The following is a 24571-nucleotide window of genomic DNA, read 5'->3' on the forward strand; positions in this document are numbered from 1 at the left end:
CATTTCTTTCTTTCTTTTTCTTCTCCCTCCCTTGCCCGTTGAATAACACACAGCACGACGACGCCGGCCAACAGATGAATAGGGGTTGCCAACAGCAGGAGGAAACAGAGGGAGTGTCTGTCAGTTGGCAACAGGCAATAATAACAACCGGCATTCGGGGAAGTCAATGTGATTTTAATCCAATCAATCCAAATCACGGCCACTCCAGCGCAAACCCACTTTGGGCCCCGATTGCTTGCCATCCCATCCCATCCTATCGTATCGCCAGTACGGGATACAGTATCTCGTCCCATCCATCCCCTCCCATCTCCCAACGCTCCTCTCTGTCACTCCCTCTCCCGCGCTGCTGTCCAGCCCAGTGTACGTGTCTAATTGCCCGTTCCATCCCATTCAACCCGTCGTATCCCATCTCTCCTCCCACCTCTCATGGAACACCTAGACAGCTGGAGGTGAGCCTTTTGCTCTCCAAGTGTTCCATTCTATTTGGGTGTCGGCTGTCTCAGAGACTTTTTGTGAGGTCCTCCCCCTTTGCTGGCGCCTACCTGTGTACACCAAGTACCTTGGGTTGGTAGTGTACATTCGCGCTACACGTCCGCCATCCATCCATTACCCCTGTCCCTTCCTTTCCTTTCCAAGCTCTCCTGCCTTCTGCAGCCGCCGCCCACCACCCCGTCCCCAAATTCACCACTGCACACAGCCATTGTTGGATACGGTACATGCTCCGGCTGTTACTGCGTGATTCTATCTGCTCTCCCCCCCCCGTCCGTCCCATCTCATCCCAAATGTCTCCGTCTCGTACCCTTCCTTCCCTTCTTCGTTCCCTCATGCCTAATCCATACCTTGCATCTTACCTGCCTGCGGACTTGGACCAGCTGGTAACCGCAGAAGAGTCAAGTCCTGAAACACACCACACCTCTTCCTCTCTCTCTCTCTCTCTCTCTCTCTCTCTCTCTCTCTCTCTCTCTCTCTCTCTCTCTCACACCACACCACACCACACCACACGCCTCCTCTCCCGTCACCCTCCTCACCTTTCACACCACACCGTACTGCCTGAGGTACCGGATCTGCTACCGGTACTTGGTACCTACCTACCTTGACCCTACCTTGCCTACTTTTAGATGCCTCGTCCAGCCATTGCCGCTCCCCACCATTTTGGCTTACTATCCTTCTATCATCCGTCTCCCTTTACCCTCTTCCCCCGATCTCTTTTTGTTTTTCGCACGAGCGAAACTGTGTTTGTCCTACAGAACATCAGACAACACATCCCAACCTGTCTCCTTTTTTTCTTGTAATCATAAAACTCGTCATCTCGTTTGACGATCACGCCCTCTCTCTCACACCCCCCATTGCTGTTCACCGAGGACGACCGGCCTACGAAACACACCTCCTTGGTCAGCCAATCCATTCGTTACATAGACAGAACCTGCTTGCGAATTCCTTTCCGACAAGCCTTCGCAAAGTACCTCGCATCACTTGGTCATTCGTTGCATTGGCTTGGAACTGCTGCCTCCTGTTACCGCTGTTGCTGCTTTCTCCTGCATCGTCTTGTCGTTTCCCCAGGGCTTACCAATTAGCCCACTTCAGCTCGACCGCTCACCCGCCGCGACTCAACTAGCGATTACAGGCGTCACATTTGTCAAATCTGCTGCGTCAAGAGAAGCCTCAGGTGCCCGACCCTGCGCCACCAGGCCTAGAGAAAGGGAAGAAAGGAGCCCACCCGTCGCCGAATCGCTTCATTTCCTCGTCGTCCCAAACCCGCCCCCCGATACGCTTGCCAGCATCGAATGGGTCTGACGCCGAACGCACCCACAGACACGCCCACCTGCCTATCTGCTGCCGCCAAGTAGGTGACTTGGAACAGTGTCGAAGAAAAGAAAAGAAGGCAGAAGCAACGCCAGCGAGGTGCACTCGCGCAATACACATATTTGGGTCGCTACCATCACAAGCGGCACCATTGCACGAAGCCACTGACGGCGGCTGTTTCCAGTCGCGTCGTTGTGCAAGGCCCTGAGCCATCTGCGTGGTTGTGACAGCTAGAGGTGTACAGAGGGTACAGCAGGCGGATCACTCGGCCAGCCCACCACTAATCCACAATTGGGCCCATCATGGCACCCATGACGCCCCGGCTCAAGATCCTCTCAGGTGCGTCTCTTTTCTTCCAGGCTTCCAGGCTTCCCGCCCGCTCCAATAACTGTTTCTTCTTCTTGCATCAGCGACGGTGTGGATCGGGATTTTGTGTTCCTTTATCTCTATCCGTCAGCCCGGCTTTTCTCCCCCCCATCATACCTTTCCCATCACAGACCATACTCGTTTTCCTCCCCTCTCTTTCCCCCCTCCCCCATCTCTCTCTATCTCTCTCCCTCCCTCTCACTCCGTACACGGACCGGTGCTCTTGCATCGTGCCGAGTGCATTCCGGCATGGCGGACGACAGCGGACTAATGAAGACGTGTTTAGTTGGAGGAAACCCAGTTTCGGCTTTCCTGTCGTGGAGATTACAAGCGACCAATGCCTGCGACGTTACACTGGTGTGGAAGTCGGGATTCGATCACGTCGCGCAATACGGCATATCTTTCAAGTACGCTGCCACTCCCTTCCCGGCAACTCGCCTTCCCGCCTCTAATCAAGAAATCCTTAGGTCTCCCGTGTTCGGTAATGAACGGTTTAAGCCGCGGCATGGTAAGTCTGTTGGCGTTCTCTGACAATGATTGGGAATGCCTCTCGCTAACTTTTATGCCTTTCAGTCGTACGCGTTCCCGAGGAAGCCGCGCAAGGCGGCGGTCCCTTCGACTACGTGATTCTTTGCATCAAGGCCCTCCCCGATGTCTACGACCTCGCTGCCGTAATCGATGCCGTAGTTACGCCTCAGCACACGTGTATTCTCATCAACACAACCCACACCCTAGGCGTCGAGGCTGCCATCGAAGAGCGGTTTCCTACCAACGTTGTTCTCTCCTTGGTTTCCAACGCCGAACTCTCTCAGCTTGGCCAGAGCGAATTCGAACACAAGGGCTCAACTGAGATCTGGGTTGGGCCTTCGAGCAAGAATGATAACATTCCAAGTACTATCCAGGGCGACATGGCCGAGGCGCTGGCCATGACACTGAATACTGCTCAAGTTGACTGCAAGGTTTCCCGGAATATCCGCCAGCAGCAATACGAGCGGGTCATTGGGTGAGTGAACCACGTGTGCATCTCTAACCTGGAAGCATTACTGACTTGAACCAGGCCCATTGCATTCCACCCCGCCAGCATCATATTCGAGACGGCGAGCCATGCACAACTACTCGAAAAGATTGGAGTACGAGACTTGGTAACCGGCGTAATTGACGAGTTGCTGGCCTTGGCGGATGCACATGGGTGCAAGTTATCTCCCGACTTCAAACAGAAGACGATTGACGACATGACGAAGCCCACAAACCAAGAGAGTATTATGTGGCAGGATTACATTGCGAAACGACCGATGGAAGTTGAGACGTATTTGGGCTCCCCGATAAAGTTGGCTAAGGAGGTCCGCGTTGCTGTTCCTCGCATCGAAACTCTTTACGCCATCCTGCATAACCTGAATATTGTCAACCGTCAAAAACCTCCCAAGCCTGCCGATGTCGCCATGGGTCCTCCTGGCTCGCCGACAGGCCTTCCGAGAATGTCATCTGCCAATGGTGCCCGACCAGGCATGAACGGCAACGGCATGCCTCCCAACCGGGGAGCGCGCTCGCGGACTTCGTCCAACCTCGGCCCAGGACCCGGGCCCGGCATGCGCCGGCCGCCGATGAATGGCGGCCCGCCTAACGGTCATCCTCGTGGCCCTCCCCCCCCTGGGTCTCGGGCGGCCTCGAGACGTGGTTCTTTGGAAGGGAACGACCTGGAAGAATTTTCACACCTTATGCTCTACGACGACATTCCTGAAGGCGACGAGCCTGGCTATGCCCATGGCCCTGAGAGCTCCGATTTGGCGATTCGCGAACGGGAACTGGAGTTGCGCCAACGAGAGCTGGCGATGAGGGAGCGAGAGATGCGGATGAGATCGAGGGGTCCGCCGCCCTCGGGAGCCAGAAGAGGCCCGCACCCAATGCGCAACAGTGCGCAGGTCTTCGATGAGGATGATGACGACGATGATTATTTCGACCCGAACTCCGGCCCTCCCCCTCCAATGATCGACCCAGACAACTTCGACATGATGAGCGTTACGTCCAGGAAGAACCGGAAAGCAGCGCCGCCGCCCACGCGTGCCCAGTACCACAAGAACGAAATATACGACGCAGGAGGAGCGCCCGTGACCAAGACCTCTCGGTTCCGCCCCAACTTTGGGCGCAATCGATCGAGCCAGATTGCTAGTATCCCTGTCGCGAACGAAAATATCCTGGACGATCCCCTTTTCTCTTACTCGTCGAACCGATATGGCGCTGTTGACCGTGGCGCGATGCAAGCGGGCTCGAGAGCGAACTCTCTGACTGCCTCGCGGATGGACGACATGCAGCTGGGCGCCGGTCCTATGGGCATGGGCATGAATGGGGCATTCCCGCGGCGAGCTAGTCAGTCCCCCGGAAACCCGTACAGTCCTTCCATTCGAGGTGGCGGCGGCCGACCGTCACCGCCCAATGGCTACCACGGCCCTCCCATGAACGGTCGTCCATCGCCTCCTGACGGCATGCGTCAACCCGTGCCCCGATACCCTCCCGGCCATGGTAACGCAGTTGCGCCACAGCAGGTTGAGCAGCACATCGGGGTGAGCGGTCTTGTTTCTCCACCCAAACAGAAGAATATGAGAAGTCTGACTGGTAGTGCGAGCGCCAGCGCGGCTAGTGGTGACTCACAGAACGATACAGAGCCCTCGGCCCACAGCAGCCAGAGCAGCCTCGGACAAAGGCCGCCCATAGGAGTGCGTTAAACTCAGTCACTGGGATTGCTGCAATCGCTACGTTGCAATGACGATGGCACCGCCGGCGATGCGGAACGGCATCGACCCGCGATAGTCGATTTCGGATCGAAGCGAGGACGAGTACGAGAACCAGTCCTTCCGACACGTTGGGCAGTCCACGAATGTCATGACGCAATCCTGGATTCTCAGAACACGATTCCATATGGACTCCTCACATATTGTTCCGCGGCAACACGATTACGAAATGAAACGCTAGACAGGGTTTGACCTATTCTCGACAACACACAGCTAATTCAACGACCTTTCCTTTTTCTTTTTCTTTTTTCTTCTTCTTCTTCTCCTTTCTATCCGAGTGGACGTTAGTCCAGTAAATACATACGGCGTCGTAGCGATGAGAGCAGATTCTTCTCGACTTCTGGTAATAGCAGCATTGGCTTGGGCGACCTCTGTTTTCTCTCCCGATAAGAGAACCCACAACTGGGGTTGGAAAGTAGACGATTTTGCCGAAAGATTGGCGTCTCGGTTCGCTCGGGCATGTCTATGGCACAGGGCTCGGTCGGATTTGGACGGTAGGCGTGGTTATTCAACGTTCCTTGGCCATATCGGGCGAAGCTGGAAGTTGGATGTGTATAAAAGTGGATCGCCTAGCACGGCCTTTTTTCTTTTGTGTCTTTCCTCTACGACCGAACAACATTTTTATTTTAGGCCGAGTCACAAGAACGGCTACGTTGAAGGGATATCAAGTAACGAGCATAGACAGGAGCCGGAGGAGACTAATCCGGCAATACAAAGATGGGCAAGGTTACTGCATGGTCGTGGACGACGACGAGGGCTCATGCTCGGACCGCGAAAGTGTTTTTACAGACAGGGAATTTTGGCTTTCGATAATTTTAGTTTCCTGACGACGAGTGAAGGGCCGCAAGGAGCGACCTGGACGGGGTTGAGGAGAAGGGAAACGAGTAAAAGTTGGAAGGGATAGGCAAGTAGGCAGCCCCTTAGGGCGTTCAATTGAACGCAATGGAAGTCAGACGCGCATACAAAACTCGATTTTGAAACTTGTGACTTTTTCGGTTCCTGCGTGGAAGTGGCTGGGCGCCCCTTTCCATGCATCAGGCGAGAGTTTGGCTTCAGAATAAGCAGCGCCGGGTGGCAGGGATGTGACACGCAGGCTTTGAGCATTCTGAGAGCAGCCTCGCGGCCCGCTGGGCCGGCCTCAGCTTGCGTCAGGCTTGCCTGGGGCTTGATTGGGCGTAACTGATGAGACACCGGCATGATATTAAACCAGTTAAACCGGTTGATGCTGATCCTAAACCCCTTTCTTTGACTCAGCCAAGCCCTCGTGTGTGTGTGTGTGCGTATGTAAGCGGCGCCGTCCCAACGGCGCTGGAGGGGTAATGATGATTGATGGATGGTTGGAAGGCACATCCAGTCAGCCAAGTCTGATAGACCACCAGTACGTGGATATTCTGATAAACTCAGGGGAACGATGGCCGGCGCAAGGAAACAGACATACGAGTCAGATGACTTGGAGATCCGGAGGCGGAAAGTGTCTTGAACGTGGGGGTGGCAACGCATGTCTCGGCTTATGCGGTAGCTGATGGCTGCAGGTGCCATCCGACATAGGTAGCTGACGTCTGTTCCCGCAAACTTATTCCGTATGTTATTAATGGCAGGTGGGGGAGGGGGAGGGTTTTCCGAAATCCGATGGCAGAGGTCTCGCACAGACTCTCGGCTCCCCAGGTGGCTCTTGGCTGGCAGCTGGCAGGTGCCTCGCGCTGATGATGCCCGGGCGAATCAGACGTCCATCATTCTTGTTTACCTTTTGGCGGAACCCCACTTCCGTCAACGACAATCCAAGAAGCAACAACAACAACAACAACAAAAAATCAAAACGGAAGAGAGAGGGAGAGAGAGAAAGAGCCCGCCGCGTGAATAGGAACAAACGGGAGGCGTTTAGTAAGGGAGCCCGAAAATTAGAGGAAAGACGGAAATCCTGCCCGGGCTGACGATACCGAGCCCGTCTGGCAACCGCATGAATAACTGTTTTATGAAGGAAAGACAGTGAGAGAGAGGGAGAGATTCAGATATATCGGCCAGAGTTGAGGCTCTGTTTTTGCTATTTCATTCCCCTTCCGCTGCTTTGCTCACGTTGACACCACGCAGTTTGGCGAGTGAGTGGTCCTCCGCCTTTTGCGCGCATACACACATACACCCTCCTCTACCCCTCTTCACATGTTCCCCTGTTGGAACTGACGTCTCACGATAGATCATCTAGTCTTGTCATCTCTTCCATCTCTGGGAAAGAACACGATTGAGAACGATATAAAGAGAGAGCGAGAGAGAGATAAAGCAGCAAGATGGCCTCGCGCAACATCAACATGACGCACACGGCGAGGCCGTCCATGTCTTCCAGCTCAGGCAACGCGACGAAAGCGCGGCAGTTGGTGAGTCTCCCCTCCCGGTGCCCTGAAATGGCGGTTGTATTTGTTGCACCATTCCTTTTGCCCCCCACTGTCGGTTGTCATGGGTTGAGACCTCCACGGAGGAGTGCTGGGAGGCGATGAGGATATGATGAGGACGGCCGTCAACGGCACGGTGTGAAGATGGCGTTTGCTGACATGCGACCCGAACCCGTTCCTCAGACGCACCTCCATTCGCAGCTTGCCCAGCTGTCGGCTAACCTTGCCGACACGGAGAACCTAGTTCGTATGACGAGTGTGCAGGCCGAGAGCATGCGGGGCCTCGGCGCGTGGCACGGGGGAATGTGAGTATTTCTGTTCCTACTCTGCCGAGGGGGGCTGTGTCTTGTTTCCCGTCCGCTGACGTTGGTTGACAGGTTCATGGCCGCGAGCAAGGTCCTCGGAGAGGAGGCGATCAACCGCGACGCGGCGGCGCAGGCTAGGGGGGGACAGAGATGAGCGGGTGTTTGTGTGTTCTGATGAACTTCGCGGGGTGGGCGCGGTTTCCTGCTTTCCTATAGCCGTGGAAAGCATGCTGGTTACGGGGGAGGGGCATGTCGGTGAAAATTTCAAGCCAGCACGAGACGGCAAGGCGGTATTCACCAACACGAGTAACAAGGCTTCGCCCAGGCTGTGCCGCAAATGGCCTCGCTTGAGGCTGGCCATCCTGATGTCGGATGGAGGCGTTGATGGATAGCAGGGATAGGAGCACTTGGCGGGCGTATTGTGGGGAGATGTACTCTGCAACCCGATGCTTTTGCTGCACCTTTCTGGAAGTTTCAAGTATGATTCGAGCCCACCGAAGAATCGAGGTATTCTCGCGCTCAGCTTGTACGACGGAAAGCCGCAACCGATACGGCAATGATCATGTTGCTGTTCGCTCACGTTGTTCTTGTCCGCGCACTGTTTTATGCTGTCTCGTTCCAAGTACAGAATGGTGCGAGTCAAAGGGGGACTTTTGTAATCAGTGACTAGTCCGAGGTAGGATGCTACTATTGCGCTGCGCCTCAGGTGAGGCAGCAATGGGAAATTGGCCTTGATCAGCATGTCGGAGGAGATGCCTGGTTCGGGCTTGTGTGACTGAGCCCTGTGGATTCCCACCAAGGAAACGTAATGTGTCGAGGGGGGGTGCTCAAGTAATCGAACGGGCCCGGCACCGACCTAGAAAGCTCAGCAGCCACAGCGAGTTTGAATTATGGGTCCCCGAGCCGATCCGGAGCTGAGACCGGGCCCGGCGAAATGCCCGGTAAAGACTTCTACTCATACTTCAGTCGCGTTGGCGCCGAGAGGCGATGTGTCCTCCAGATCTCTGCGCCTGCCTGATTGTGCAAATTCGCATTAGCATGGGCGCCGGTACTCGTTTAGGCAGAGTACCGTATTTGCACCCAGCCTGTTGACTGAGTCGGTAGTAGGTACGGTACGGCCGCCTGCGCCAACAGGCACAGCATGTAGATGGGTCGCTTTTATTACCACGTGCATCCTACCCCTTTCTGTTTAGATGACGGCCTTCTCGCCTCTAAGTTCTTGTCGGATTTTCAGCGCCTCGACGAACTACCTTCAAACGACACATTCTCCAGCTTTTGCTGCTGCGAACAACCATGTCAGATCCTTTATCTGTGACCGGAAGCGTTGTGGGGATCATATCCCTAGGTCTCCAGGTAACACAATCACTATACAACTACTACACTGCTATCAATGCCCAATACTCAGACGTTACCCACACGGCGCGCAAACTGAAGGACTTGCTGGAGATACTCAACTGCCTACAAACCCACCTCAGTGGCCGCGTCAAGGTCGACGGAACGCATGTGCTCAAGAACATCGAGTCTAATATCAGGCAGTGCGAAGAGTACATCCAGGAACTCCAGGAGGAGTCTCGCAAGTTTGAACGGGAGCCGGTGGATGGTATTCGGACCGCGATTCGAGCCACAGGCCGCCGACTCGCGTACCCTTTCCGGGAAAGTACGCTGAAGAAGCTGGACGAAGACATTGATGAGCTGGTCATTCATCTGTCACTGGCCCTGCAGCTCTTACAGCAAGACGTTACCGACCGCATGCAGGATGAGATCGAGGATACGAGAGCGGTCCTGAACTTGGTCAGGGCTTCTCAGCTCTCCTCTGAGATACGAAATTGGCTCAAGGCACCCGATGCTTCCATCGACTTCAACGATGCTTGTAATAAGAAGAACCCGGGCACTGGTTTGTGGTTCATCAAGAGCCCCTCCTTCGTCTCCTGGCTCGAGCATCCCAGATCCTTCTTTTGGTTGAAGGGGTTCGCCGGGTGTGGGAAATCCGTCTTATGCTCCACAGCGATCCAACATGCCTTTCGACATCGAAGGTTCAACCCAAAAGTAGGCATTGCCTTCTTTTCCTTCACCTTCGCGGACGAGGGAGAAAAAGATACCTCTGCGATGATACGGGCGCTCCTGCTGCAGCTGTCAAGCCAGCTGGGCGTCACAAACACCGCTCTCGCACGATTATACGAAAGACATCGCACCACCACGCCATCGGACCAGGCCTTTCTAGGGTGCCTCCGCCAGCTTGTTCGTGATTTCCTGGATATATATATCGCGATCGATGCGCTGGGTGAAAGCCCGCGGGAAAAACATCGAGATGCGATGCTTCAAGCACTGAGCGACATCCGCGCTTGGCAAGAGCCAGGGCTGCACATTCTCGTAACGAGTCGGGACGAAATCGACATCCGTGACGCGCTTGGAGCCATGCCAGAAGAGGTCGTGGTCATGAAGAATGACGGCATAGGCAAGGACATAGCGAGCTTCGTTTCGCAACACCTCCGAGATAACCGACGTCTTCGAAAGTGGCAGAAACACTATGCTAGAATAGAGCAGGTGCTGACCGAGAAGGCGAATGGAGTGCAAGTTTCCCATCATCAACCCGCTTCACATTCGCTAATATCACCACAGGTTTCGGTGGGTGGAATGCCAACTGAAAGCGCTTGCCAATTGCCTACGAAGCGAGTATCACCTCGAGCAACTACTCCAATCGCTGCCACAGACGTTGGACGAGACCTACGAACGCATGCTACGAAACATTCCAATAGAATCCAAGAAATATGCTCGACAGATGCTGGCGATTCTCTGCTGTGCCGTAAGGCCACTGACTGTCCCGGAGCTCATCGATGCCATGGCCGTCGAAGTTGGCGCCGCCACGGCCAGCTTCGATGCGAAGCGTAAACTTGAGGGCATCGACGACTTTCAACAATTATGTCCGGGTTTTACGGAAATTGGTTGGGGACGTTACTCGAAGATAGCCAATTTGCATATTGCCCATTTTTCTGTTCAGGAATATCTCGAGTCGGAAGGGATTCACACCCAAAAGGAGGCCTCATTTTTCGGCGTCCAGAGACGAGAAGGCAATGGATTGATGGCCATCATATGTCTAACGCTGCTATTGGAACCACAAGTTTCCATTATGAAGCCTTCACTCGTCCGATGTCAGTATCCGCTTGCGGACTACGCTGCCGAACAGTGGCCTCGCCACTATCGGGAGTGCGTCCAAGAAGGGTTAGCTGAAACGCAGGTCATCCGACTATTTCTCGAAGAGCCCGCGTTTCAGGCTTGGGTTTCCATCTATTTCGCTGCATATCTTTGGGGAAGGAATGTGGCAACGCCAAGCCCCTTATATCATGCGTCAAAACTCGGATTATACTCTACACTGCGTGCTCATTTGGAAGACAAGTCTCTCTCTTACAGCCTTGATACTGCAGGCGGAGAACTGGGAACAGCAATCGAAACAGCGGCATATAATGGCCACCAGCATATCGTGCAGCTTCTCCTCGGATACGGGGTTGATCCTAATCGCGTAGATCGAGATGGATGTGCACTAATACACAAGGCATCAGATCGAGGCTACACTGGGGTGGTTAAGCTTCTCCTTAAGAACGGGGCTAATGTCAATCTCGCATGTCAGTTTGGATGTACACCAATATACATGGCATCAGAACGAGGCCACACTGAGGTGGTTAAGCTGCTCCTTGAGGATGGGGCTGATGCTGCTATTGTGGGTCTATGTGGATGCACGCCAATATATGAAGCATCAGTTCGAGGCCACAATGAGGTGGTTAAGCTGCTCCTCAAGAACAGGGCTGATCTTAATCTCATAGGTCGACATGGATGGACACTAATATACATGGCATCAACTCGAGACGACACTGAGATGGTTAAGCTGCTCCTTAAGAATGGGGCTGTTGTTAATATCAGAGGTCGACCTCGCTGGTGGCTATTGATAACTATTGTATCAGCTCGAGGCTTCGGCGAGATGGCTAAGCTGCTGCTTGAGAATAGTGCTGATGGTGCCATTGAGGATCAAGATGGATAGACGCCAATGGATAATGCAGTACGTCGAGGCGACACTGAGGTGGTTAAGCTGCTCCTGCAACCCCCCAGATGTCAACATCAATAGACCAGACAATTACTCTCGCTACCTCTGTTTGCAGCATCTGAATAGAGCCCTTGGAGAAGCACACTGAATTGACTTGACCATCATATTCACGAAAGCGCCCCCATCGAAGTAATCTATGTCGAATCTGTTCACGATTGGCATGGGTGCGATGCTTTCGATATCCTGTATGCCGAGGAGGTGTTGTTAAAGATGGTGCGTTGTCTGTATAGGTGGCCTTTAGGTGTCCGGACAAGATCCATACAATCAATGTTGTAGTCAATCGAAATAGTGAGTCTATATTACTCAAGAAGCTCCTATCATAGCCTAGCCATTTTACTAACACATCAATAACCTAGCAAAGAAATGGCTGCATGGTAGGCCAGAAATAGAAATAAATCAGGGCCAGCACAAGCCCAACAGAAAGAACGGCGACCTCCTCGGACCCAAAATGGTAGCCGTAACGCACGCTGTCGAGCTTCTTGTTCCCGGGCGACTGGCTCTGCGGCTTCAGGATGCCGTCGAACCCCCTGGCCCACGGCACCTGCAGGCCGCGGTCGTCGAGGATCTGCTCGGCGGTGATCTTGGCGCCCGCCATGACGATGGGCACGCCGGTGCCGGGGTGGGTGCTGGCGCCGACGAAGTAGGCGTCCTCGAGGCCCTCGGCGCGGGTCCGCGGGCGGAAGGCGAGGACGTTGAAGATGCCGTGCGTCAGGCCCAGGATGGCGCCCTTGTCGAGGTTGAACTTGTCCTCCCACGTCAGGGGCGTGTTGACGGTCTCGTGGGTGATGAAGTCGCTCAGCGGCGCGCAGCCCGTCCTTGCGCTGACGATTTCGATGACGGCGGCGCGGGCGCGGGCTACGATGTCGTCCCAGTGTTTCGGGTCGGTCGTCAGCCCGGACTCGCCCTTGGACTCGGCGAGGTGGCCGACGGGGACAAGGACGATGACGGTGTCCTTACCCTCGGGTGCGGCCGAGGTGTCCACCCGGCTGGGGACGTTGACGTAGAAGCTGGGCTGGTCGGGGAGGGAGTGGCGCTTGAAGATGGCGTCGAAGGACTCGCGGTACTCTTCGGCGAGGAAGATGTTGTGGACGGAGAGCTCGGGGATCTTGCGGTCCATGCACCAGTAGAAGGAGATGGAGCTGCAGCTGGCCTCGCGCTTTCGGAGGGACTTTGTGTAGTCTGTGATGGTCGGCGTCTTGGGGAGGAGGTTGCCGTAGGCGTAGACCAGGTCGGCGTTCACCACGACGACGTCGGCCGAGAGGGACTCACCCGACTCCAGCTCGACGCCCGTCGCCCTTTTCCCGTCCGTCAGGACGCGGGACACTGGCGTGCTTAGGCGATAATTGACGCCCATCTGCTCGCCGATGCGTACCAGCGCCGCCACGACCTGGTGGAAGCCGCCCTTGGGATACCAGATTCCCTCGGCGAACTCGGTGTACTGAAGTAGGGAGTAGGTGGCTGGGGCGTCAAAGGGCGACATGCCCATGTACATGACGGCGAACGTGAAGACCCTCCTCAGCCTCTCTGTCCAGAAATACCTGCTCGCGCGGCTCCAGATGCTCTCGAGCGGGTGCAGGTTCACGACGTGCCTCACGAAGCCGGGGCGGGCCAGATCCATGAACTTGCTGAAGTTCCGGTGCAGCACGTCCTTGACCGAGATCTCGTAGTGGGTGTGGGCCTCCCTCAGCCACTTGAGGTAGCGCTCGAAGCCGTCCTTGCCCTCCCAGCGCTCGATCTGGGTCTTCATGGCGGCGAGGTCGGACGAGTGCCTGAAGAGCTCGCCGTCGTGGAACCAGATGTTGTAGTTGGTCTCGCAGCGCAGCAGGTCGACGCCGGCGTCGGCGAGAGTGGTGCCGAGGTCCTTGAAGGTCTCATGGAAGAGCTGGGGCAGGAGGAAGAGCGAGGGCCCTTGGTCGAAGCGGTGGCCGTCCTGAAACATGAGGGAGCACCGGCCGCCCGTGAAGGAGTTCTTCTCGAGGACGGTGACGGCGAAGCCGGCCTTTGCGAGGCGGGCGGCGAGGGCCACACCGCCGGCACCGGCGCCGATGACGATGGCCGTTTTGGGCTTCTCGCCGATTTGTGACATCGTATGTTGAGAGGAGGTATGAATTCACTAAGACGGCAGAGCTGGGTATTGGGGAGGGGAGGACAAGATGCGATCGTCGTGGAGATTATACCGATGAGATTGATAGATTGCCCAATAAGATTCTCACCAAACTCGACATATGAGCAAGACCTTGGAAGGAAGGAAGGGGGAACGCAGAGAGAGAGGTAGGAGAGTGTCAATTCACATTCATAGTCGATAATGATCCCGTCATTCTAACAAGCATGTGAAGAGTGACAGCCAGTTGAACTCGGCTCGCATGCCAAGCGGCCCATAAAACTAACGGAGCGGCGGGTGCAAGGGGGAGGACGAGGACGATGAGGCGGGGGCGTGAGAATCGCAGGAAGACGAGCTCCGCACCGGCTGGCACGGGTGAATGATGACACCTCGACTCGGAGGAGGCTCCCGGCAAGTGAAGGTTGGAGATTGGCAGATATGGGCGCACACCAATCGTTAACCAGGCAGTCAAGTAGGGGCAAAAGTCACTTGGGATCTGTTGGGGTAAGAGAGAAAATGGCGGCGTAATGTATTACGGTAGGTACACTACGGGAAGCAAGGGACCGACCGGCGCGTGGAGCTGGAGTTTTTCCACGTAGGCAGAAAAGCTTGACATGTATGCACACAGGTGCATGGTACACGTACACGGACGAAATGCGTCGCAGATGGATGGTTCATTAGCTCCATCGGGCAAGCTCACAATAGAAGCCTAAGGTTGCGGACTCGGACATTCGTATACCTAGTGGCAGGCTCTTTGCTTTTCAATGGTCCCTGTGTATACGGAGTAGACGGTGAAAAGTTAGTCTGATCAGATACCTGATGCTACAAGCAACGCGCCTGAGAAACATTCCAACGAGGAGCGGGAATCATCATGGCATGCAACCTTGCTACGTTCCCTCTTCCCACCGCCGTGTTTCACGCGTGGTCCCCAAGAAAAGCCATCAGTAAGTAGACGCGGTCTGGACGGGCGTCGCGCAGGTTCATTTCCATCCCAACAACCACAGGTGTACAGGCATACGCGTGTATTACTGTCAGCCCCGCCGCCTCCTCTTCCGAATCCCTGGTCGGGTCAAAAATCCGGCTCTGGGCTGGCGTATTCGAATACAAAATCCCATGTTTGAACGCTCATGTGGTCGTCATAGACTTTTATCCCCCCCTCGGGCATCGGCCAACCAGCAACGCCGGCGGGTCGCACATAGTAGTGTGTGTGCAGCCACCACCTTGCAGTTGGTGTAAGCTGCATGTTACATACATGTTGCATGCTTCAAGGAAGTTGCTGCACCTTAATCCTCGACAATTCCATCCCAACTCATCCCTGGGTACCTTTGTTTTCCCCCTTCCCCCCCTTCTTTTCCACGTACCTCGCGCCCCCGCTCCATGGCCGAAACGGGAAAGAAGCTCTATTGTACAGATAAGCGCCACCCTGCCCCCTCTCCCCTCCTCCTCTAATGCATGCACCTCTTTGTGCCTGGGCTTAACGTATGCTTCTCGCCTTATCTGTGGTGTAGAATCTCTGGGATTTCTCAACTCTCTCCAAATGTCCGAGCTCCGAGAAGTAAGCAGTGAGCAGTGAGGAACAAAAATGCAAGCATCAGGCGGAGGAAAACTCCGCAAGACAACAAAACACTAGTAGGAATACCACTTTCCCTTGACTCGGGACAATTTACAGCTCTTCCTACGGAGAACTAGCCGACTGATAATCGTGTACCCTTCTTTTTTTTCCACATCCCATTCAACGTTTTTACGTGATTCGCATGTGCCTTGCCAGCCAGTCATACACCCACAGGTGAACCATCCTCCGTCGTACCTCCGGCAAGGCAAACAAAAAAGGCCCAGGACAACAGGCAGCAAACCAGTTGGTTTGTCTTACAGCGCCATTTCATCGGTTCTTTTTCACACTGGGTCGCTTCACTTTGCACACTCACCCGCTGATAAGAAGGTGACTCGTCATAGTTGCGTCGACTCCCTCAACGAGTATTGCAGTACATTCATCCCTCCGGTACGGATACATAGGCCTTGCATTCTCACCTTACACGCCCAGAGGTTCCACCTCTAACGAGACGTTAGCGCCCCTGGCAGACAGGAAGAAACCAGCTTTGCTGTCTGGGACGTGCCTTCCCACCCGGCTTGGACAGATTACTAGTAGGTCACAGAAAGAAGGAACGAATGCACGGCCGCTGCCGCTAAAAGACGGCTCATATTTTCTCTCAAAACACCACACAGCAGCTTCACCAACTTCTTCTTCGCCCTCGATGGGATTCTTCTCATTGTTGTGAACTCTCTTGGCTTTTTAGTTTGCCCGCCCGAGGCAGAACTCTCACAATGGGCTACGACTACGCGCTGGTGTAAGTGCTTTTCTCCTTCTCTCACAACTTTCCACGCTCACCAACCCCTGCCAGGCACGTCAAGTACACCATCCCTTTGGCTGCACTGCTCACCGTCTTCTCATATCCCGTCTTCACGCGCCTGGATGTCGTGAGGACCCTTTTTATTGTCACAATCGCTTTTGTCGCCACAATCCCCTGGGACTCATACCTTATTCGAACCAACGTCTGGACTTACCCTCCTGACGCAGTCCTGGGCCCGACCCTTTATGACATCCCTGCCGAGGAGCTCTTCTTCTTCATCATTCAGACCTACATCACCGCCCAGCTCTACATCATCCTCAACAAACCCGTACTCCATGCGCAGTACCTTAATTCGCCTGCGACCCTACCGCAATGGATCAAGAGCGGAAAGCTCGTCGGCCAGCTTGCTCTTTCCGGCAGCGTCCTTCTGGGCACCTGGCTCATCGCCAAGAAGGGTGAGGGTACTTACCTAGGCCTGATCTTGGTCTGGGCATGCACCTTTGCCCTCTTTACCTGGACAATCACCGCCCATTTTCTCCTGGCTTTGCCGTTGGCATGCACCGCCCTGCCCATCCTCTTGCCCACAGTGTACCTCTGGATCGTCGACGAGATGGCTCTAGGCCGCGGCACCTGGGCCATTGAGAGTGGCACAAAGCTGGAGCTCCAACTCTTTGGTAGTCTCGAAATCGAGGAGGCCACCTTCTTCCTGGTCACCAACATGCTCATTGTCTTCGGCATTGCTGCCTTTGACAAGGCCGTTGCTGTCTGTGATGCTTTCCCCGAAAAGTTTGACAAGCCGGCCGATGCTTTGGCCATGTCGTTGCTGCGTGCCCGCGTCTTTCCCTCCTCAAAGTACGACATGCAGCGCATCTTGGGCATCCGCCAAGCTGCGGCCAGATTGGCCAAAAAGAGCCGCAGCTTCCACCTCGCCAGTTCCGTTTTCCCTGGTCGTCTACGTATTGATTTGACCCTTCTGTAAGCCCCCGCCAGCGCGACTGTTCGCGAGCCCTATTGACAAGAGACATTAGTTATTCCTATTGTCGCCTGGCAGACGACCTCGTAGACGATGCGGCAACCCCGGAAGAGGCAGCCGTCTGGATCTCCAAGCTTGACCGTCACCTCAGCCTCCTCTACAAAGACCCCGACGCGACATCGACGCCCCTTGCCTCCAAGTACGCTGCCGAGAACTTCCCCCCGTCTGCTCTCTCAGCACTAGACATGCTCCCGACCTCCCTCCTCCCGCGCGAGCCCCTGGCTGAGCTCCTCAAGGGCTTCGAAATGGATCTTAGCTTCAGTAACTCTGCCTTCCCTATCGCCGACCCCGAGGACCTCGAGCTCTACGCCGCCCGCGTCGCCAGCACCGTCGGCCAGGCCTGCCTCGAGCTTGTCTTCTGCCATTGCCAACACGGCCTGCCTGATTACATGAAGGCTTACCTCCGCAACACGGCGCGCCAGATGGGTCTCGCTCTGCAGTTCGTCAACATCTCTCGCGATATCGCCGTAGACGCAAAGATCGGTCGCGTCTACCTCCCCACCACGTGGCTCAAGGAGGAGGGTCTGACGCCGGAGGATGTCCTCAAGAGCCCCAATAGCGAGGGTGTCGGAAAGGTGCGCCGCAGAATCCTTGCAAAGGCCTTGGACCACTACGGCGAGGCCAGAGACTCGATGAAGTGGATTCCGTCAGAGGCGCGCGGCCCCATGATTGTTGCCGTTGAGAGCTACATGGAGATCGGCCGGGTCCTGATGCGTAACGGCGGCTCCGCGGCGGCGGACGGTAGTGGACGGGCTACGGTTCCCAAGTCAAGACGTATTTGGGTCGCTTGGAGCACGTTGATGGCCGCTTAGCCGTGCCAGCTTGACTGGACGCCGTGGCGTTTGCAGGCTACCCTAGCTGGATTTCTCTCCTCATCCCCATTTTCCTCCGTTCAGTCTCCTCTCTTGCTCGCCCCATTGGCATTTTTCTATAGGCATTGCGATAGACAGCATGGCGTACATACGATGATAGTTATATGAATCAAGCGTTACGACCACAATTGCTTTAGCCCGACTTCTTTTCCCCCCGATGCAAGGTTGGTGAATCGATTCGTTGGTGTGTTTAGTTGCCCACAGGGATCGATCGGGCTGTGATGAAATCGTGGCAGTGACATCACGAACCCCCCAAAGCTCCCGAGCTACGTAAGCGGGTGGCTCGTGCGCGCTTGACAAGGGGTAAGAAGGGTGTGTGTGGTCAAAGCCCCGGGCGAACTTTCACCGACTCCACCGAGAGCCGGACCGAACTCCACTCAAATCTGAACGACTTCCACCACGCCGAAATCTCACCATCGCGCCGAACCCAATCGAGCCTCGTCGCGCGCAGCCTTCGAACCTCGCACAATACGGTAGAACGCCGACGGGCGAAACTGCCCGAGATGATACCCAGATCAACGGCGCGCCGCGTCCTCCGGGACCTCTCGTCCCACCGCCCATCGCGACCGCTGGCCCCCTTCTTCTTCTTCTCCCCCGCGACCCTGCGCCCCTTCGCGTCAACGCCCACGTTCCGCCTGCAGGCCCGGGGGCCGCCGCCGTCGCCGCCGCCGCCGATGTCCCCGGTCCCCCAAAACCCACACTCTGTCCAGCAGGCCGTCGCCGCGAACGCCGCGCTCTCGAACCTCTCCCACCTCTCCCCCGCGCAGATTACGGCCCTCCTCTCGACGTCGCCGCCGCCGTCCCGCCGCTCGGTCTACCTCCGCCGCGCTCTCTGGGCCCTCTTCTTCTTCGTCGTCGGCTACAAGATCACCGACGACCAGCTAGCGACCGTGCGCTTCGTTTACCCCTTCACGAACCCGCCCGTTGAGATCGACGACCCGGAGACGATTCGCATGTATCGCGCCGAGGTCACTTCCGCTGCCATCCAAGATTACCCCATACTCCAATCCATGATCCCGACAATCAACCCCGCCACCGGCTTGACCGCGCCCACGGACTGGGAGCACTGGGAGCCCTACGCCGACTTCCCGCCAGAGACGCTGGCGCGGCACCTCTGCGGCGGCACGCTCAACGACCCCAACGGCCTGGGTCTCGTCCACCTCGTCTTCCGCCACCGGTACACGGGCGAGCTGATCCTCGCCGTCGTTTTCGGCCACAGCACCTCGGGCTGGCCCTCGGTCGTCCACGGCGGCATGCTCTCCACCATCATGGACGAGGCCATGGGCCGCCTCGCCGCCCTCAGCTTCCCCGCCAACACGGCCGTCACGGCCAAGCTGGCGGTCGACTTCAAGGTCCCCGTCACCCCCGGCATGCTCTACATTGTCCGCGTCGCCAAGGCCCTGCCAGAGTTCCAGAAGGCGCGCCCGGACGAGGAGGACAAGTCGGACCGCAAGATGTGGGTCGTCGGCCGCATAGAGGATCCGGACGGCGCTACCGTCGTCGAAGCCAAAGGGCTGTTCGTCGTGCCCAAGGGAGACGCCGTGAAGCCGTTGGGGAAGAGGTTCTAGTCTGACGGGATGGGGGCATGTACCGCGGACCATTGTGTCCAGGTAAGGGGGGGGGGGGCGTAAGGGAGAAAGAGAAGGAAGGTGGTGAGGGTCTTGTCGCATTACATGGCGTTACGGAGGCGATTGCCGGCGGTTATTGACCCCCTTGGGATGTTACCAGGATGAGTAAATACAGAAGGGGAGGCCCGCCAGCCGGCGGGGCACGCACGTGTTCGTACGTGGAATTGTAGATTAGGAGAGGCCGGCGAATGCCACTGACGAAGAATCCCGAACCCTGCTCCGCTCGGCTCGACGTGAAATTCAGCCTTCCAAACTCGGGAAACTCGGGAAAACGGGGAGCTTCGCACGACTTGCCGTCCGGCGCAAGAGGGCTACGAGAACTGAACGACCATGCTCTCCCATTCGGCCAGGGCCGCCGTGAGGGAATGATTGGCCGGATGTGAGAATCCGCATGGTCCGACGCGATTGACTTTCTCCACGAGACGTGGGAGCCGTCTCGCTTCGAAATGTCGGGGAACACACACACACACACACACACACACACACACACACACACACCAAGTCTATATAACATTGAAGAGCCGTGGGATGACCAGACCATTGGAGGTGTCGCAAATGTTCATGCCATAATTGCAATACTTAGGTATCAAATTCGTCATCGAAGAACGGGAGTGGATAGGATAGGTAGCATAACTTCTTCTGTCGGCCTCATTCCAACACGGTTTACCATAAGACATGTACACACTCTGAACATCTCTCCGTTTGATAGCGAGATATAGGCAGAGAATGAAGCTACTAGTATTTACTATGAACAGCCCATGGCCACAAATTCACGGACCTACATCGTCGAGCCGGATGCCGTGGTTGTCCACTGTGGCCGAAGCTGGCCATTAGGGTAACCATTGGGCTGTGTATTCGGAACATGGTAAGAGTTGGCGAACACTCCTCCTCTACCACCAAAGCTCCCACGTCCTCCCCGGTAACCGCCGCCACCACGCCCACCACGTCCGCCACGATACCCGCCACGCACATCGCCACGATAACCACCGTTGGTACGATATCCTTGGGGTCCGCTTGGTGGTGACCTGGAGGATGAATGGCCTGACGATGCTTGGTCAGGGGCACCCCCATTTTGCGGTCCTGCAAGGCCTCCTGCGGAACTTCCTGTCACAGATGGTGGCCCCCGCGGGCCTCCCCCTGTAGACCCGTTCTGGCTGGAGTTGCCTCTTCCTCTCCTGCGATTGTTGTACTGCCGACGACTAGTCTTGGGCTTCCCTTCCACTGAAAAGTCGATCTTTTTGACGGGGTCGGTGACTAGAATGTTCTTGCTCAGACCCAGACGCTCCAGCTCTTCTTGTGGCGTAGTCCAAAGTTGGAAGACGTTTTCGAGGTTTTCAACCTCGCGCGTTTCGACCACCCAAGCCTTGACGTACTCGCCGGTCTTATCGTAGTCGAAGGCCTGCTTAACTGGGTTGAAGATCCTGTTGTCTCCACGAGGGTCGTTACCAACCCCGGCGACATATTGCCAATTGGACCAATTGGAGTTGACGTCGTAGTCGACAAGGAGATATTCGTACCATTCCGCGCCATACCGCCAGTCGATGCCAAGGTGCTTGGTCAAAAAGGACGCAACGTTCTGCCTTGCCCGATTGGAAGTGTAGCCAGTGTGATAGAGCTCTCGCTGGGAGGCGTCAATTAAGCCCATGCCAGTGGTACCATTGAGGAACCGCTGGAGTATCTTCTGAACGTCGTCGACTGGGGTTCCCAAGTTGTCTTCCGAGACGACGTGTTCGGGATCGGCCGACTTCCACTTTGGAGTTGTATCGTTCTTAAAGCCAGTAACGCAAAAGAGCTTTGCTCCAAACTTCATCGTGCACAACCTCATGTAATCGCGCCAGAGAAGTTCAAACCGAACTGCCTTGGTCCCGTCGTTCTCCCCTTTCCCGTACCCAGGTGTTTCTTTGAATCTGTCATCCTGCCCATCCTCGTATTTGACTAAAGCCTCGTGTATTTGTCGGGATGTCAGACATCCCAATGCCAAATAAGCCGACAACTTGGTGCTGAAATCGACACCGAGCATTTCGTTGCGGGTGTCCTTGTAGCTAGACACGGATCCGGTCTTTACAAGATGTTCGAGCCGCTCAATAGCAAAGTCTTCGCCGCCCTTGAATGGGTGCACCGACTTAGCATTCTCAGGAAACTTGGGTTCTTCATTGAAGGGACTTTTCAGGGGCTTGAGAAGAGCTGCCTCTAGTGCGTCGTAAGTTGATGGAATTTGAAACGGCGTTCGCTGTGGCGGGATGATGGATTGGTCTGGGTAGGGCGGAAGAGATCCTTTTTTAGGATGAGGCAGCGTAGGCCTGGGCTTCTCGCGTAATGGCTCTTGGGTCTTTCTGAAGGCCGTGAACACATCGGCCAGCTCGCTAGGAGATTCGAAATGGAGGTCACGACTGGCAAAGGGGTAGCCCATGTTAGCCATACTACTAGAGGACAAACTTCTTTGCTGTAATGGACCTACTCGTCAATGAAGTATTTCTCGTCCGTCCAGGTCTTGAAGGCGACGCCGTGCTTCTCGCATGCTGCGGACACAGCCTTTTCATCCCGCTTCTCTTCGACGGATTCCTCGGCGGTCATCCAAACAGCACCGACCTTTTGTTTTTTGTCGGCAAAGCTTCGGAGTAGGTCGTCAACGACGTCGCCGAACTTGCCTGCTCGGAGGGCCAGGCCGCTGTGTACGCTTTCAAGAGACTCCTTCAGGTTCCAGACAGACTGCGCGACAAACTTGGTGCGGTGAGGCCCACATCGCCAAAACTTTCCAATCTGGCTGCGAGCTTCAGGGTAGGGGGATTTGGAACCCTCCCGGAGGAAGCCGGATATCTCGATCTGGTGTGCTGGAAAGACGTAAATCGGAAGCACATGGGTGAAGCCGTGATCCGAAGCGGTAGACAGGTGATGGATGATAGGGTTGTCGGCGATGCGTAGGTCGTGGCGGAATAGATATATAAGAATGTTTGTAGCCGTCATGATGGGAACGATGTGCGCTATACGTGATTGGCCGCTCGTTGCCAAGTGTCGAGAAAGGTATGCTTGGGATTTCTCGGGAATATAGACAGTGGCATACGCGTTTGGGATACTGCCTGCAATGTGAAGGTTGGTGAATGAGCGCGGATGGCGGACGGGACCCAAGACGGAGCAGAGAAAGACAGGTGGGAACAGGCAGACAGACGAGATTGGATGGCGAAGGGTACAGGTTAAGTCTAGATTGTGTTGGTAAGAGTCTCGGCCCAAGTCATGGCGTCAGAGAAGCCGTTAGATCTGACTTGGTTCCCGATCAACTGGGAAAGCAGATTAGACTAGTCTCAGAGTCGCCACAGCGCATGTACTGAGTAGGGTGGGTAAGGTGGTCTGGGCGATGGGGTTGTAGAGACGGACGGCATCGACTTTTAGGCTAGAGGATCGGGACAAGATGGGAAAATATAGGGTGGGCTGGGAATAGGAAGAGGCGTCTCTTTGTAGTCAGAGGCCGGGGCAAGTATGTCGATCAGCCAAGTGTCTGCTCCAAAGGAAGAAAGGGAGTCTCGAGGGGAGTGTGACGAATGGAGCGCGGCAGAGTCGACCAGGCAGTTTACGGTCAAGACCAGGAGATGATGCAGGGTTAAGGCGCTCCAACGTGGAGCAGGTTCACGGCGCGCAGGTTTGGCCGGGATGTAATGTTTGAGTTGCAGCAAGTTCAGACGGGCCGGTCAAGTGTACGAATCGACCTCGGCCAAGAGCAACGTAAGGAAGCACGGAGAGGCAGTATAGTTTAGTGTGTAACTAAGTAGGTATATGTATGATATGGAATGGATAGGTAGGGAGTCGAAGAAGAAGGAGAGGGTTTTGGGTTCAAATCGTCGAGGGGCGGAGGTTTCGCCGATGGCTCAGGACAAATCATGACGCCTCCTTCCGTACAAGTAAGTACTCGGTATCCGCTTGACCCATGCATGGCGCATTGGACCCTGAGATTTTTCTCGAGCACCTCTTTGGGTCTAGGTACACTATGTAAAGTAAACCAAGGTAGAACACCCCCCTCCCCTTCTCCGAAGCGCCCCCCGCCAAGGTACGTGGTATATACGTGTATGTTGTGCACTCCCTGCCTACTGAGTAATGGCATAGCATGACATTCCGGTGTTCACCCCATCTGGAATGGCATGGCTGAAGGATATCCGCGCAGCTAGCAAGCACATTTGCCTGCTTGTCGGCAAGGCAAAGGGTTCCGGAACGTGCTCCGCGACGGGGGTCGACTGACAGAAGCGAGTAGGTAGGCAGTACGACATGGTAGTAGTACTGCACAGTGCCTGCGAATCTTCAAGGAGGGAGAACAGCCCAATGACGGACATTGAACAGATGCGGCAGCTGTACGATACATACAGTGCGCAGTAGGAAGCATACCTAGGTAAGGTAGGTACAGGAAACAGCAGGACCACGGGGGTTCAGATGCAGGGAGGGAAATCGGCACGGGTCGGTACTGGTGTGGTTGCATGGCGATGGTGATGGTTCGGGAAGGATGGAGAGGTGCCTTAAAAGTTCGTTTTCAGATCCAGAGATACGGTTCGGGTTGTCGAGATCGAGCCTATACAGATGGATCGCTGGGTTTAAAACAGTGGGGCAATCCCTCCAGTCGGATCACACCGAGCAGTGCCGAATGACGGATACGTACTTTCCCGCTGTCCCTTAGCCTTTCCTTTCCTTCACCGCCCACCTTGGGTACCCGGCCTACCAAAACAGGTGTCTAAGGTACATCGTACTTTGTTAATTATCGGGTTTCCTTCCATGTCAAGAGTCGCCCGATTGGATGGATGTACGTACCGAGGAAGCTGACCATGCAGGTAAGGCAGGCACGGCACCACCTCCGTACTGCCTTTCCCGA

General features: G+C 55.5%; 7 protein-coding genes across 7 annotated transcripts; 5 read left to right on the forward strand and 2 right to left on the reverse strand.

Moving 5' to 3' along the window:
- Window positions 1–2105: 2105 nt before the first annotated feature.
- GLRG_02471 (uncharacterized protein) lies at window positions 2106–4889 on the forward strand (the record flags this gene model as incomplete). Its single annotated transcript, XM_008092480.1, has 4 exons — window positions 2106–2142; window positions 2456–2677; window positions 2743–3172; window positions 3227–4889. The coding sequence occupies 4 exons, from the start codon at window positions 2106–2108 to the stop codon at window positions 4887–4889; spliced, it is 2352 nt and encodes a 783-aa protein (XP_008090671.1).
- Window positions 4890–7237: 2348 nt separating this feature from the next.
- On the forward strand, window positions 7238–7798 carry GLRG_02472 (uncharacterized protein; the record flags this gene model as incomplete). Its single annotated transcript, XM_008092481.1, has 3 exons — window positions 7238–7324; window positions 7523–7644; window positions 7717–7798. 3 exons carry the CDS (start codon window positions 7238–7240, stop codon window positions 7796–7798), a joined length of 291 nt encoding a protein of 96 aa, XP_008090672.1.
- A 1139-nt stretch (window positions 7799–8937) lies between these two features.
- Window positions 8938–11677, forward strand: GLRG_02473 (uncharacterized protein; the record flags this gene model as incomplete). The annotated part of the gene is made up of 2 exons (XM_008092482.1): window positions 8938–9538; window positions 10401–11677. 2 exons carry the CDS (start codon window positions 8938–8940, stop codon window positions 11675–11677), a joined length of 1878 nt encoding a protein of 625 aa, XP_008090673.1.
- A 415-nt stretch (window positions 11678–12092) lies between these two features.
- On the reverse strand, window positions 12093–13826 carry GLRG_02474 (phytoene desaturase; the record flags this gene model as incomplete). The annotated part of the gene is made up of 1 exon (XM_008092483.1): window positions 12093–13826. One exon carries the CDS (start codon window positions 13824–13826, stop codon window positions 12093–12095), a length of 1734 nt encoding a protein of 577 aa, XP_008090674.1.
- Window positions 13827–16163: 2337 nt separating this feature from the next.
- On the forward strand, window positions 16164–18034 carry GLRG_02475 (squalene/phytoene synthase; the record flags this gene model as incomplete). The annotated part of the gene is made up of 3 exons (XM_008092484.1): window positions 16164–16186; window positions 16241–17164; window positions 17218–18034. 3 exons carry the CDS (start codon window positions 16164–16166, stop codon window positions 18032–18034), a joined length of 1764 nt encoding a protein of 587 aa, XP_008090675.1.
- Window positions 18035–18597: 563 nt separating this feature from the next.
- GLRG_02476 (thioesterase) lies at window positions 18598–19662 on the forward strand (the record flags this gene model as incomplete). Its single annotated transcript, XM_008092485.1, has 1 exon — window positions 18598–19662. The coding sequence occupies one exon, from the start codon at window positions 18598–18600 to the stop codon at window positions 19660–19662; it is 1065 nt and encodes a 354-aa protein (XP_008090676.1).
- An 838-nt stretch (window positions 19663–20500) lies between these two features.
- On the reverse strand, window positions 20501–22686 carry GLRG_02477 (DASH family cryptochrome; the record flags this gene model as incomplete). Its single annotated transcript, XM_008092486.1, has 2 exons — window positions 20501–22112; window positions 22181–22686. The coding sequence occupies 2 exons, from the start codon at window positions 22684–22686 to the stop codon at window positions 20501–20503; spliced, it is 2118 nt and encodes a 705-aa protein (XP_008090677.1).
- Between the last annotated feature and the right edge of the window lie 1885 nt (window positions 22687–24571).

Source organism: Colletotrichum graminicola, assembly GCF_000149035.1.
Source record: "Colletotrichum graminicola M1.001 genomic scaffold supercont1.5, whole genome shotgun sequence".
In the NCBI taxonomy this organism is placed as follows: Eukaryota; Fungi; Ascomycota; class Sordariomycetes; order Glomerellales; family Glomerellaceae; genus Colletotrichum; species Colletotrichum graminicola.